This window comes from Hyperoodon ampullatus (assembly GCF_949752795.1).
Source record: "Hyperoodon ampullatus genome assembly, chromosome: 2".
NCBI classification, from domain to species: domain Eukaryota; kingdom Metazoa; phylum Chordata; class Mammalia; order Artiodactyla; family Ziphiidae; genus Hyperoodon; species Hyperoodon ampullatus.
In genome coordinates, this window is record NC_136915.1 from 65,727,046 (window position 1) to 65,742,536 (window position 15,491).

The 15,491-nt window shown below is 37.8% G+C and overlaps 1 protein-coding gene across 1 annotated transcript in view; it reads right to left on the minus strand.

Annotated features, from left to right (window-relative positions):
* ERICH3 (glutamate rich 3) overlaps positions 1 to 15,491 on the minus strand; it is a gene marked incomplete at both ends in the record, with an annotated part of 118,997 nt that overhangs the window by 14,689 nt on the left and 88,817 nt on the right. Inside the window, 1 exon segment of the mRNA XM_079721119.1 lies at positions 14,972 to 15,421. Coding sequence (XP_079577245.1) covers positions 14,972 to 15,421 — 450 coding nt within the window.

Below are 15,491 nucleotides of genomic sequence, written 5' to 3' on the forward strand. Positions count from 1 at the left end.
AAAAGAAAACTACAGGCCAATATCACTGATGAACATAGATGCAAAAATCCTCAACAAAATACTACCAAACAGAATCCAACAGCACATTAAAAGGATCATACACCATGATCAAGTGAGGTTTATCCCAGGAATGCAAGGATTCTTCAGTATACACAAATCAATCAATGTGATAAACCATATTAACTAATTGAAGGAGAAAAACCATATGATCATCTCAATAGATGCAGGAAAAGCTTTTGACAAAATTCAACACCCATTTATGAAAAAAACCCTCCAGAAAGTATGCATAAAGGGAACTTACCTCAACATAATAAAGACCATATATGACAAACCCACAACCAACATCATTCTCAATGGTGAAAAACTGAAACCATGTCCACTAAGATCAGGAACCAGAAAAGGCTGACCACTCTTACCACTATTATTCAACATAGTTTTGGAAGTTTTAGCCACAGCAATCAGAGAAGAAAAAGAAATAAAAGGAATCCAAATTGGAAAAGAAGAAGTAAAGTTGTCACTGTCTGCAGATGACATGATCCTATACATAGAGAATCCTAAAGATGCTACCAGAAAACTACTAGAGCTAATCAATGAATTTGGTAAAGTAGCAGGATATAAAAATAATGCACAGAAATGTCATGCATTCCTATACACTAATGATGAAAAATCTGAAAGAGAAATTAAGGAAACACTCCCATTTACCACTGCAACAAAAAGAATAAAATATCTAGGAATAAACCTACCTAAGGAGACAAAAGACCTGTATGCAGAAAACTATAAGACACTGATGAAAGAAATTAAAGATGATACAAACAGATGCAGAGATATACCATGCTCTTGGATTGGAAGAATCAACATTGTGAAAATGAATATACTACCCAAAGCAATCTACAGATTCAATGCAACGCGTATCAAACTACCAATGGCATTCTTCACAGAACTAGAACAAAAAATTTCACAATTTGCATGGAAACACAAAAGACCCCGAATAGCCAAAGCAATCTTGAGAAAGAAAAACAGAGCTGGAGGAATCAGGCTCTCAGACTCCAGCCTATACTACAAAGCTAGAGTAATCAAGACAGCATGGTACTGGCACAAAAACAGAAATATAGATCAATCGAACAAGATAGAAAGCCCAGAGACACACCCATGGACATATGGTCACCTTATCTTTGATAAAGGAGGCAAGAATATACAATGGAGAAAAGACAGCCTCTTCAATAAGTGGTGTTGGGAAAACTGGACAGCTTCATGTAAAAGAATGAAATTAGAACACTCCCTTACAAACACCATACACAAAAATAAACTCAAAATGGATTAAAGACCTAAATGTAAGGCCAGACACTATAAAGCTTTTAGAGTAAAGCATAGGCAGAACACTCCATGATAGAAATCATAGCAAGATCCTTTGGACCCACCTCCTAGAGAAATGGAAATAAAAACAGAAATAAACAAATGGAACCTAATGAAACTTAAAAGCTTTTGCACAGCAAAGGAAACCATAAACAAGATGAACAGACAACTCTCAGAATGGGAGAAAATATTTGCAAATGAAGCAACTGACAAAGGATTAATCTCCAAAATATACAAGCAGCTCATGCAGCTCAATATCAAAAAATCAAACAACACAATCCAAGAATGGGCAGAAGACCTAAATAGACATTTCTCCAAAGAAGATATAGAGATTGCCAACAAACACATGAAAGGATGCTCAACATCACTAATCATTAGAGAAATGCAAATCAAAACTACAATGAGGTATCAACTCACACTGGTCAGAATGGCCATCATCAAAAAATGTACAAACAATACATGCTGGAGAGGTTGTGGAGAAAAGGGAACCCTTTTGCACTGTTGGTGGGAATGTAAATTGATACAGCCAGTATGGGGAGCAGTATGGAGGTTCCTCAAAAAGCTAAAAATTGAGCTACCATACAACCAAGCAATCCCACTACTGGGCCTATACACTGAGAAAACCATAATTCAAAAAGAGTCATGTACCACAAGGTTCATTGGAGCTCTATTTACAATAGCTAGGACATGGAAGCAACCTAAGTGTCCATTGATTGATGAATGGATAAAGAAGATGTGGCACATATATACAATGGAATATTACTCAGCCATAAAAAGAAACGAAATTGAGTTATTTGTAGTGAGGTGGATGGACCAAGAGACTGTGATACAGAATGAAATAAGTCAGAAAGAGAAAAACCAATACCGTATGCTAACACATATATATGGAATCTAAAAAAAAATAAATGGCTCTGAAGAACCTAGGGGCAGGACAGGAATAAACACACTGACATAGAGAATGGACTTCAGGACATGGGGAGGGGGAAGGGTAAGCTGGCATGAAGTAAGAGAGTAACATGAACCTATATACACTACCAAAGGTAAAACATATTTCTAATGGGAAGCAGCTGCATAGCACAGGGAGATCACCTCAGTGCTTTGTGTCCACCTAGAGGGGTTGGAGGGAGACACAAGAGGGAGAAGATATGGGGATATATGTATATGTATAGCTGATTCACTTTGTTATACAGCAGAAACTAACACAACATTGTAGAGCAATTATACTCCAATAAATATGTTTTTTAAAAATGCTAAGTATTTTGAGCAATTCTATATCAGAAGAAAGTTTTGCCAAGAACTTTTCATTTGAATTTTAAGAACATAAGAAGGCCATAAAAGCTGAGTAAATATGTATGCAGGTTTTTTCCAATTTCCCAGTCACCTTGAAAACTGTGCGTGTTCTTTGATCATTCTTTGTGTAGCCAATCAATTATCTTCCCAACAACTCACTATGACAAAATTCATGACTTACATCATCTACCTATACAGTAAAGATGTTCCTGTGTTACCTTTGTCATTGAAACATTGCTCACAAAAATCCAGGATTAATCACAGCTCAAGACCACAGCTGTTCGAAGATAACATACTCAGAAAGCTAAATTCTATCCTCCACACAGTAGCAAGAATCTTTTCAAAACTTTCAGCTCATGTCATTTGTATGCACTAATTTTTCCAATGGTTTCCTACCTCAGAATAAACTCCTCCCAATGGCCTATAAGTTTTTCTCTCTGGCCTCATTTCCTCCAGTCTCTGGCTTGTCCATTCTGCTCCTGTCACACTGACCTCCTTCCAAATTCTTCACTCAACAACGATGCTCCCAATTTAGACTCTGTGTATTTGCTGGGTCTTCTGCTTCCTGTGCTCCTTCTTCACATGACAGAGTGGCTCACCCCCGCACCTCATTCTGGTCTTTGCTCAAATGTCCCCTCACTGAGAGAGGACAGCCCTAAAAAATACTTCCCCTTCCTCAAACCATCACTCTATGTCCTTACCTTGACTTTCTTTTCTGCTAGCACTTAACCCAGATGCCCCATTACATGTTTATCTTTCACTTGTTAGGCACATCTCCTCCTTGAATATAAACTCCCATATAGGGAAGGACTTCGTTATGTTCACACCAGGAACAGTGTGGCATAAAGCAGATACCTAACAAATATTTCAGAAGAAATCTATTGAAACAAACAGCTATATACCTTCACAATTCATTCAGAAATTGTATTTAGACTGCAACTCATAACACGTGATTTTCTTGTTCTTTCATCAAGACCATTCTATCCTGCCTATGTGATGATAAAATTGCATTTTACTTTAGTCCTAACAATTTTTAGGTCTATATTACCTGGCCAAGCACTATGACTTCCACTGATTCATGTATAAAAGTATAAAATGCCTACTTCTACATACATTTTACTTTATACTATATAATACTTTATTCTTTTTTTTTTTTTAATTTATTTTTTTAAATTAGTTTCTGCTTTATAACAAAGTGAATCAGTCATACATATACATCTGTTCCCACATCCCTTCCCTCATGCATCTCCCTCCCTCCCGCCCTCCCCATCCCACCCCTCCAGGCAGTCACAAAGCACCCAGCTGATCTCCCTGTGCTCTGTGGCTGCTTCCCACTATCTATCTACCTTACGTTTGGTAGTGTATATATATCCATGCCTCTCTTTCGCTTTGTCACAGCTTACCCTTCCCCCTCCCCATATCCTCAAGTCCATTCTCAAGTAGGTCTGTGTCTTTATTTCTTACCCCTATGTTCTTCATGACATTTTTTTTTCTTAAATTCCATACATATGTGTCAGCATACAGTATTTGTCTTTCTCTTTCTGACTTACTTCACTCTGTATGACAGACTCTAGGTCCATCCACCTCATTACAAATAGCTCAATTTCATTTCTTTTTATGGCTGAGTAATATTCCATTGTATATATGTGCCACATCTTCTTTACCCATTCATCCGATGATGGACACTTAGGTTGTTTCCATCTCCGGGCTATTGTAAATAGGGCTGCTATGAACATTTTGGTACATGTCTCTTTTTGAATTATGGTTTTCTCAGGGTATATGCCCAGTAGTGGGATTGCTGGGTCATATGGTAGTTCTATTTGTAGTTTTTTAAGGAACCTCCATACCGTTCTCCATAGTGGCTGTACCAATTCACATTCCCACCAGCAGTGCAAGAGGGTTCCCTTTTTTCCACACCCACTCCAGCATTTATTGTTTCTAGATTTTTTGATGATGGCCATTCTGACTGGTGTAAGATGATATCTCATTGTAGTTTTGATTTGCATTTCTCTAATGAGTAAAGATGTTGAGCATCCTTTCATGTGTTTGTTGGCAGTCTGTATATCTTCTGTGGAGAAATGTCTATTTAGGTCTTCTGCCCATTTTTGGATTGGGTTGTTTGTTTTTTTGTTATTGAGCTGCATGAGCTGCTTATAAATTTTGGAGATTAATCCTCTGTCAGTTGCTCCATTTGCAAATATTTTCTCCCATTCTGAGGGTTGTCTTTTGGTCTTGTTTATGGTTTCCTTTGCTGTGCAAAAGCTTTTAAGTTTCATTAGGTCCCATGTGTTTATTTTTGTCTTTATTTCCATTTCTCTAGGAGGTGGGTCCAAAAGGATCTTGCTGTGATTTATGTCATAGAGTGTTCTGCCTATGTTTTCCTCTAAGAGTTTTATAGTTTCTGGCCTTACATTTAGGTCTTTAATCCATTTTGAGCTTATTTTTGTGTATGGTGTTAGGGAGTGATCTAATCTCATACTTTTACATGTCCCTATCCAGTTTTCCCAGCACCACTTATTGAAGAGACTGTCCTTTCTCCACTGTACATTCCTGCCTCCTTTATCAAAGATAAGGTGACCATATGTCCGTGGTTTTATCTCTGGGCTTTCTATCCTGTTCCATTGATCTATCTTTCTGTTTTTGTGCCAGTACCATACTGTCTTGATTACTGTCGCTTTGTAGTATAGTCTGAAGTCAGGGAGCCTGATTCCTCCAGCTCCATTTTTCGTTCTCAAGATTGCTTTGGCTATTCGGGGTCTTTTGTGTTTCCATACAAATTGTGAAATTTTTTGTTCTAGTTCTGTGAAAAATGCCAGTGGTAGTTTGATAGGGATTGCATTGAATCTGTAGATTGCTTTGGGTAGTAGAGTCATTTTCACAATGTTGATTCTTCCAATCCAAGAACATGGTACATCTCTCCATCTATTTGTATCATCTTTAATTTCTTTCATCAGTGTCTTATAATTTTCTGCATACAGGTCTTTTGTCTCCTTAGGTAGGTTTATTCCTAGATATTTTATTCTTTTTGTTGCAATGGTAAATGGGAGTGTTTCCTTGATTTCACTTTCAGATTTTTCGTCATTAGTATATAGGAATGCCACAGATTTCTGTGCATTAATTTTGTATCCTGCCACTTTACCAAATTCATTGATTAGCTCTAGTAGTTTCCTGGTAGCATATTTAGGATTCTCTATGTATAGTATCATGTCATCTGCAAACAGTGACAGCTTTACTTCTTCTTTTCCAATTTGGATTCCTTTTATTTCCTTTTCTTCTCTGATTGCTGTGGCTAAAACTTCCAAAACTATGTTGAATAAGAGTGGTGAGAGTGGGCAACCTTGTCTTGTTCCTGATTTCAGTGGAAATGGTTTCAGTTTTTCACCATTGAGCACGATGCTGGCTGTGGGTTTGTCATATATGGCCTTTAGTATGTTTAGGAAAGTTCCCTCTATGCCTACTTTCTGCAGGGTTTTTATCATAAATGGGTGTTGAATTTTGTCGAAAGCTTTCTCTGCATCTATTGAGATGATCATATGGTTTTTCTCCTTCAATTTGTTAATATGGTGTATCACGTTGATTGATTTGCGTATATTGAAGAATCCCTGCATTCCTGGAATAAACCCCACTTGATCATGGTGTATGATCCTTTTAATGTGCTGTTGGATTCTGTTTGCTAGTATTTTGGTGAGGATTTTTGCATCTATGTTCATCAGTGATATTGGCCTGTAGTTTTCTTTCTTTGTGACATCCTTGTCTGGTTTTGGTATCAGGGTGATGGTGGCCTCGTAGAATGAGTTTGGGAGTTTTCCTCCCTCTGCTATATTTTGGAAGAGTTTGAGAAGGATAAGTGTTAGCTCTTCTCTAAATGCTTGATAGAATTCGCCTGTGAAGCCATCTGGACCTGGGCTTTTGTTTGTTGGAAGATTTTTTATCACAGTTTCAATTTCAGTGCTTGTGATTGGTCTGTTCATATTTTCTATTTCTTCCTGATTCAGTCTTGGCAGGTTGTGCATTTCTAAGAATTTGTCCATTTCTTCCAGGTTGTCCATTTTATTGGCATAGAGTTGCTTGTAGTAATCTCTCATGATCTTTTGTATTTCTGCAGTGTCAGTTGTTACTTCTCCTTTTTCATTTCTAATTCTATTGATTTGAGTCTTCTCCCTTTTTTTCTTGATGAGTCTGGCTAATGGTTTATCAATTTTGTTTATCTTCTCAAAGAACCAGCTTTTAGTTTTATTGATCTTTGCTATCGTTTCCTTCATTTCTTTTTCATTTATTTCTGATCTGATTTTTATGATTTCTTTCCTTCTGCTAACTTTGGGATGTTTTTGTTCTTCTTTCTCTAATTGCTTTAGGTGCAAGGTTAGGTTGTTTATTCGAGATGTTTCCTGTTTCTTAAGGTGGGATTGTATTGCTATAAACTTCCCTCTTAGAACTGCTTTTGCTGCATCCCATAGGTTTTGGGTCGTCGTGTCTCCATTGTCATTTGTTTCTAGGTATTTTTTAATTTCCTCTTTGATTTCTTCAGTGATCACTTCGTTATTAAGTGGTGTATTGTTTAGCCTCCATGTGTTTGCATTTTTTACAGATCTTTTCCTGTAATTGATATCTAGTCTCATAGCATTGTGGTCAGAAAAGATACTTGATACAATTTCAATTTTCTTAAATTTACCAAGGCTTGATTTGTGACCCAAGATATGATCTATCCTGGAAAATGTTCCATGAGCACTTGAGAAAAATGTGTATTCTGTTGTTTTTGGATGGAATGTCCTATAAATATCAATTAAGTCCATCTTGTTTAATGTATCATTTAAAGCTTGTGTTTCCTTGTTTATTTTCATTTTGGATGATCTGTCCATTGGTGAAAGTGGGGTGTTAAAGTCCCCTACTATGATTGTGTTACTGTCGATTTCTCCTTTTATGGCTGTTAGTATTTGCCTTATGTATTGAGGTGCTCCTACGTTTGGTGCATAAATATTTACAATTGTTATATCTTCTTCTTGGATCGATCCCTTGATCATTATGTAGTGTCCTTCTTTGTCTCTTCTAGTAGTCTTTATTTTAAAGTCTATTTTGTCTGATATGAGAATTGCTACTCCAGCTTTCTTTTGGTTTCCATTTGCATGGAATATCTTTTTCCATCCCCTTACTTTCAGTCTGTATGTGTCTCTAGGTCTGAAGTGGGTCTCTTGTAGACAGCATATATATGGGTCTTGTTTTTGTATCCATTCAGCCAATCTGTGTCTTTTGGTGGGAGCATTTAGTCCATTTACATTTAAGGTAATTATTGATATGTATGTTCCTATTCCCATTTTCTTAATTGTTTTGGGTTCGTTATTGTAGGTCTTTTCCTTCTGTTGTGTTTCTTGCCTAGAGAAGTTCCTTTAGCATTTGTTGTAAAGCTGGTTTGGTGGTGCTGAACTCTCTCAGCTTTTGCTTGTCTGTAAACGTTTTAATTTCTCCATCAAATCTGAATGAGATCCTTGCTGGGTAGAGTAATCTTGGTTGCAGGTTTTTCTCCTTCATCACTTTAATTATGTCCTGCCACTCCCTTCTGGCTTGTAGAGTTTCTGCTGAGAGATCAGCTGTTCACCTGATGGGGATTCCCTTGTGTGTTATTTGTTGTTTTTGCCTTGCTGCTTTTAATATGATTTCTTTGTGTTTAATTTTTGACAGTTTGATTAATATGTGTCTTGGCGTATTTCTCCTTGGATTTATTCTGTATGGGACTCTCTGTGCCTCCTGGACTTGATTAACTATTTCCTTTCCCATATTAGGGAAGTTTTCAACTATAATCTCTTCAAATATTTTCTCAGTCCCTTTCTTTTTCTCTTCTTCTTCTGGAACCCCTATGATTCGAATGTTGGTGCGTTTAATGTTGTCCCAGAGGTCTCTGAGACTGTCCTCAATTCTTTTCATTCTTTTTTCTTTATTTTGCTCTGCATTAGTTATTTCCACTATTTTATCTTCCACCTCACTTATCCATTCTTCTGCCTCAGTTATTCTGCTATTGATCCCATCTAGAGTATTTTTTATTTCATTTATTGTGTTTTTAATCGATGCTTGATTCATCTTTAGTTCTTCTAGGTCCTTGTTAACTGTTTCTTGCATTTTGTCTATTCTATTTCCAAGATTTTGGATCTGGGAAATAGAATCTTGCATCATCTTTACCATCATTATTCTGAATTCTTTTTCAGGTAGACTGCCTATTACCTCTTCATTTGTTAGGTCTGGTGGGTTTTTATCTTGCTCCTTCTCCTGCTGTGTGTTTTTCTGTCTTCTCATTTTGCTTATGTTACTGTGTTTGGGGTCTCCTTTTTGCAGGCTGCAGGTTCGTAGTTCCCGTTGTTTTTGGTGTCTGTCCCCAGTGGCTAAGGTTGGTTTAGTGGGTTGTGTAGGCCTCCTGGTGGTGGGGACTAGTGCCTGTGTTCTGGTGGATGAGGCTGGATCTTGTCTTTCTGATGGGCAGGTCCACGTCTGGTGGTGTGTTTTGGGGTGTCTGCGGACTTTTTATGATTTTAGGCCACCTTTCTGCTAATGGGTGGCGTTGTGTTCCTGTCTTGCTAGTTGTTTGGCATAGGGTGTCCAGCACTGTAGCTTGCTGGTCGTTGAGTGAAGCTGGGTGCTGGTGTTGAGATGGAGATCTCTGCAAGATTTTCGCCGTTTGATATTATGTGGAGCTGGGAGGTCTCTTGTGGACCAGTGTCCTGAAGTTGGCTCTCCCACCTCAGAGGCACAGCACTGACTCCTGGCTCCTCAATTTGGGATGATTTGTTGTCTATTCATGTATTCCACAGATGCAGAGTACATCAAGTTGATTGTGGAGCTTTAATCCGCTGCTTCTGAGGCTGCTGGGAGAGGTTTCCCTTTCTCTTCTTTGTTCTCACAGCTCCTGGGCCTCAGCTTTGGATTTGGCCCCGCCTCTGCGTGTACGTCGCCGGAGGGCGTCTGTTCTTCGCTCAGACAGGACAGGGTTAAAGGAGCAGCCTCTTCGGGGACTCTGGCTCCCTCAGGCCGGGCGGGAGGGAGGGGCACGGAGTGCGGGGCGAGCCTGCAGCGGCAGATGTCGGCGTGACGTTGCACTAGCCCGAGGCGCGCCGTGCGTTCTCCCAGGGAAGCCGCCCCTGGATCCCGGGACCCCGGCAGTGGCGGGCTGAACAGGCTCCCGGAAGGGCGGTGTGGACAGTGACTTGCGCTCGCACACAGGCTTCTTGGCGGCGGCAGCAGCAGCCCCAGCGTCCCACGCCCGTCTCTGGGCTCCGCGCTTTCAGCCGCGACTCGCGCCCGTCTGTGGAGCCCCTTTAAGCAGCGCTCTTAATCCCCTCTCCTCGCGCACCAGGAAACCAAGAGGGAAGAAAAAGTCTCTTGCCTCTTCGGCAGCTCCAGAGTTTTCCCGGACTCCCTCCCGGCTAGCTGTGGCACATTAGCCCCCTTCAGGCTGAGTTCTCGCCGCCAGCCCCAGTCCTCTCCCTGCGCTCTGACCGAAGCCCGAGCCTCAGCTTCCAGCGCCGCCCGCCCCGGCGGGCGAGCAGACAAGCCTCTCGGGCTGGTGAGTGCCGCTCGGCACCGCTCCTCTGTGCGGGAATCTCTCCGCTTTGCCCTACCCAGGTATGTGGGGAGTTTCTTGCCTTTTGGGAGGTCTGGGGTCTTCTGCCAGCGTTCAGTATGTGTTCTGTAGGAGTTGTTCCACGTGTAGCTGTATTTCTGGTGTATCCATGGGGAGGAAGGTGATCTCCGCGTCTTACTCTTCCGCCATCTTACCCGGAAGTCACTTTATTCTTAATATATTATTTATATTCATAATGTATAAATTATATTAACTTCACAAATCTACATGAATTGTTCCATCATTAGAACACCGTGTGTCACAATGCATTAAGGCAGCTTAAACTAAAAATAACAGAGAAAAATAAACACACGAAAATAACACTATGCCCTATAATACTGAATTAACTCTCAAGGGCACTATCACATTGTAGCTAGCAATTATAATCTTTTACTTTATCCACTTCACTGCATATGACATATCTTTTATATAAATTCACCTGATTTGTTGGTGGACTGGACAAAGCCCAATTAAGTGTGACATATTATAAAATAGTAGAAGGAAGTTATCATTTTATGTTATCAACCTGAAAGGTAAGAAGGCATTGACTGTAGTACTTTACATATTTATACATTGCTATGATCTTAAGTGAAAACAATTCGGATTAAGTTGTATTAACTTAGACACAACAAAACATCATTAATTGTACGTCATTTTTTTAGCCCATAGACTTATTCTTAACATAATCACAATTTTTATTCTAGATCTAGTTGAAATTGATTAATTCAGTGCTATACAAAATGAGATAGAATCTTTTACACATTATCCCAGACCCCATTTCACTGCAATCTAAGGTTCTAATCAGGGAGCTAAATAAAATACACATGTTTCAATCTTCACCAGCCTTCTGATCTAACTCATATAAGCTGTGACCTAAATGACCTTCATTTCAAGCATATAACTTTGATTCTATCCCTCTCTCCCTCAGCCACCTAACTGAAGGCTCAATTAAGGAGGAAGAACCACCATAACCTCTTTGCTTGGCATCAATATCAATATAACTCACGATACGTTCAAGACCTGTTTTACTTTATCTGAAATTTTCTTAAGAATATAAAGGCTTTTGAGAATATCTGTCACTTCCTTTAGTCTATTATTCTAAATATTTACAAATTTATTGCATCATTTCCTTGAGTTTATTTTAAAAACATTAGCACCCAGCTGTCATAATCTACTAATCCTTAGGTTTTGATACCATAATCCTTCTACATTGTTCTGAATGTTTTACATGGTCTTTGTTTTATTTTGCTTATTAATATCTTATTTTCCCCTGTACTTTATTCACTCTGCCTCTGGGCCTCCGTAATCCAGAAATTTTGTTCTTTTGTGGAAGATGGACCATAGAACAAATCTACCAGTTCTTACACAGAAAGCAAGATATTTTTAAGAAAAGTTGCAAACTTATGATACTAAGGCAATACAATGGCATAATATATACAGTAAATAAGAATAAAAGTACAGTTATATGTGCTGATATAAAGATATTCAGGATACAGTGTTAAGTGAAAAAAGCAAGTTGTAAGACAAAAATGTATCATGTTTCCATCTGTATATAAAAATAAGGTCTGTATATATATAATATATGAATGCACTTACATATGTGTGTATACAGAGAAAATTTTCTGGAATCATGCACACAAAAAAACTTATCCACAGTTATCTATCTCTCAGGAAAAAGAATAAAGGCCAGGGAAGGAAGCCTTTAGCTTTCATCTTATTCTCATCTGTTCTGTATTGTATAAACTTTTCAACCAATCTTTTCTAAGAAAATTTTTTTTTTCAGAAACCTTAAAATGTCTATTACCTTTGATCCAGAAAGTAAACTTCTTGGAACCTAGCCTAAGAAAATAATTATTGATTTCAAATTATTGTAGGTAATAAGATACTCCTAGTAGTAGTGAAAATAGGAAAAATAGGGAAATGTTTAAATTATGAAAAAACCACAGAATGGAATAATACACAGACATTAAACATATTCATGAAGATTACATAATAACATAAAAATACTTATGGTATAAGGTTAAGAATAAAAAACAAAATATAACATTTTATGGAAATATGAAAATATAACTTGTAAACTCTAACTTTAGAAATAAAGACTGACCATATGTTAAAGGTGATTTTTGTGTGTGATAAATCTATAGATAATTTTAAGACCGCTTTTCTCTATTTTCTAAATGTTATTTCATAAGCTGTTAATGAAAAATAAACACTGATAAAGAGGTTTGGTACATATATTAGAGCATAAGAGAGATAAATAGTCATAAACGTTGCCATCTAGTGTTGAACCCACCTCAATGAAAAGATAATAACAAAATGTTTTAAAATTACAGATGTCATCAAGTCAAGAACACAGGTTTCCCATAATAGTTGAGAAAAATAATAAACCTATACACTCTTCATTTCACAAATCCAGAGGGGGGAAAAAACCCACTCTCTTCCAAGTGATATCCTAGTCGAATACTTCTGTTATTCTATCTATCCCCTAATTTCAGCCTATATCATGTGCATCTTATTTTACAAAAAGTTGTCTACTTCCATAAATCCAGGTAAACAATCTAGTTTTCTGAAGTGGAAATAAAAGAAATACTAGTAATAATGTCAATGTTGCTACTGAACTTTAACATCCCTACCTTTTTGGTCAGCAGTTTGCCAAATTGTACAAATTTTCTGGATTATACATTACATGTACCAGAATTGAATGATAAAATCCGAGATCAAAAATTTGAATTATTTTATAAAAGGGCTTAAATGTATGTTAATAAGAATCTTTACTCACATATGGCAAAATCATTTTGAAAATGTTGGGGGTCTTAATGTTATAATTCTAAGGCAGAGGTTGGCAAACTTTTTCTGTAAAGGGCCAAACAGTGAATCCTTAGGGCTTCGTGGGTCATAGGGTCTCTGTTGCAACTACTTAACTCTGCCCTTGTAGAGCAAAAGCAGCAACTAAGAATATGTAAATAAATAAGCATGACTCTAGTCCAATAAAGCTTTATTTTCTGGCACTGAAATATGAATTTAATATAATTTTCATATATCACATATTCTTCTTTTGATTTTTTCCAACCATTTAAAAATGAAATTTAAAAAAAGAGAGAAAAACATTCTTTGCTCACAGGCAATACAAAAAGAAAAGGTGGTAGGCCAGATTTGGCTTGTGGGCTGAAGTTTGCCAAACTGCTCATTCTAGAGTTTTTGTTTAACTTATTCCAAGGTTATATCCCTTGCTACTTCCTGCTGTTTGGCATGCTTTATCCTCCTCCATTCCAGCTTCAAAATCTTATCTAACCTTTAAAGCCTTCCTCAAATATGTCCTTCACGAAAACTTTCAAGGTGACTTCATCAAATGAGTCTTCTCTTCCTTTGAAGCCCCGTACCATTTGTACCTTCTCTGGTTTTACATGTGACTACTGACCTTGTCCAGTTATTGGTTTGCCAAGCCTTCCTCTTAACGTTTTATGGAAGGAACCCTCTCTTACACATTTCTTTTGACCACAGTGCATAGTAGAAGGTTAATGATAATGACTGAACGGAAAGATAACTATTCAACATCCTCAATTCTTAGCTGTAGACACCAGTTGTTTAATAACAGCTTTTAAGTTTCTAAAATAAATGTTATAGACATTAAAAGCATTAATAAGTTTTAAAACGCAGATGAATTTTAGTACTATTAAAATGTGACAACAAATTTTACCTTGGAGTCAAAAAGAATTCCCATCATGTTGGCAGGGTAGACAGATGGGAGAGATCAGGGAAAGGCCCGAGATACAAGTTATAGGGCACAGCGTACTATGTGAGAGCCAAATAGCTGCAGGCACAACCGGCCATCCACAGGACACAACTCAATACTTTAACTGTCCTCCTAAAGTTGAGAAAAGTATCAGACCTTCCATGTGTCTAAGGTACTGGGGCCTGATCATCCTAGGACATGCTTCAAGACTTTCTATGTCAAATGGAACTGTTTAACACACCCAAGAAACCCCTGGATCAGAAAGTTACTCAGTTTCAGAGAACTTAAAGTGCAGTTTGGAGTTTTCTATGAAATTTTTATATTTTTATTTAACTATAAATTCCTATTGCACAGATAAAATAGGACACCTTTAAAAACTGGCACCACTCTCCCTGAACTCAAATCCTAGGAATGCTTCTTATTAGCTGTATGCTGCTTGACATCTTACTTAACCTCTACAAACCACAGTTTTGTCATCTGTAAAAAGGAGATAATTATAATAGAACCTAACTCATGGGGATATTGGGCTGTTGTGAGGATTAGATGAGTTAATATATGTAAGTGTTTAGCACTGGCACATAGCAAGCACCTATCAATGTTAGCTACATATATATATATACATGCATATTTGGATAAGAACAAATAGCATTGCTAATACTAAATAAACTCTAAAAAGCTACACATACCCTTGCCTTAAGACATGTATTGTTTTTTACTTGATTCTTGAGATAGCACTGCCATAGGAAGGAATTTACAGAAAATAGGAAACAGGCTACTTAAGAATTATCAAGTAATTTTTAAAATGCAATAAAGGAAAACAACAGGCTGAAAATACATGTATGATCATGTGACACAGAGAGAAATAGGAAAAAATTTAATCCCTCCGGCATTATCACAATAGTATTTCCCAAGCTTTGACAGAGTGCAATGATCAAGATCAGCTTCCATGCAGAGAGACAATGGCAGGTCAACTCAATGGCCATACTTACCATCTTTATCCATCCTACGGGGACCTGCCTTTTTGTCCTTCACCTTAGCAGTGCTTCCTTCCCAAAGGTTACTCTTACTCTTTTCCTTGTCTTCCTTGGAATCATGTTCCCTGGACTTCTCAGATAAGTCCTCTGCAATCACTCGGGTTCCTTTCTCTGCTTCCTCTTCAAGAACATTCTCCAAGTTTTCCTCTATTGGCAGAGGCTTGATCTTCACATCTGCTTTTATTATTTCTTGGTCTTCAATTTCGATTTCTAGAGAATTCTCAATTGGAAAGTGGGTTTTTCCTGGCTCATCATTTTCACTCAACTCCTGAGAAGATGGACTTCGGACACTTTCATTTGGACTGTTTTCAACGTGGGCTTCCCTGTCCCCCAGTGCAGATTCATCTTCACTGCAACTAGAATATGAGTGACTTTTGGATGAGGTTGATGAAGCAGTTCTTATATCTACAAAAAATAAAAATGACAACATCATTGCTTTTCCATAAAGGGAAATTTAATAATAATAATTGTGGGA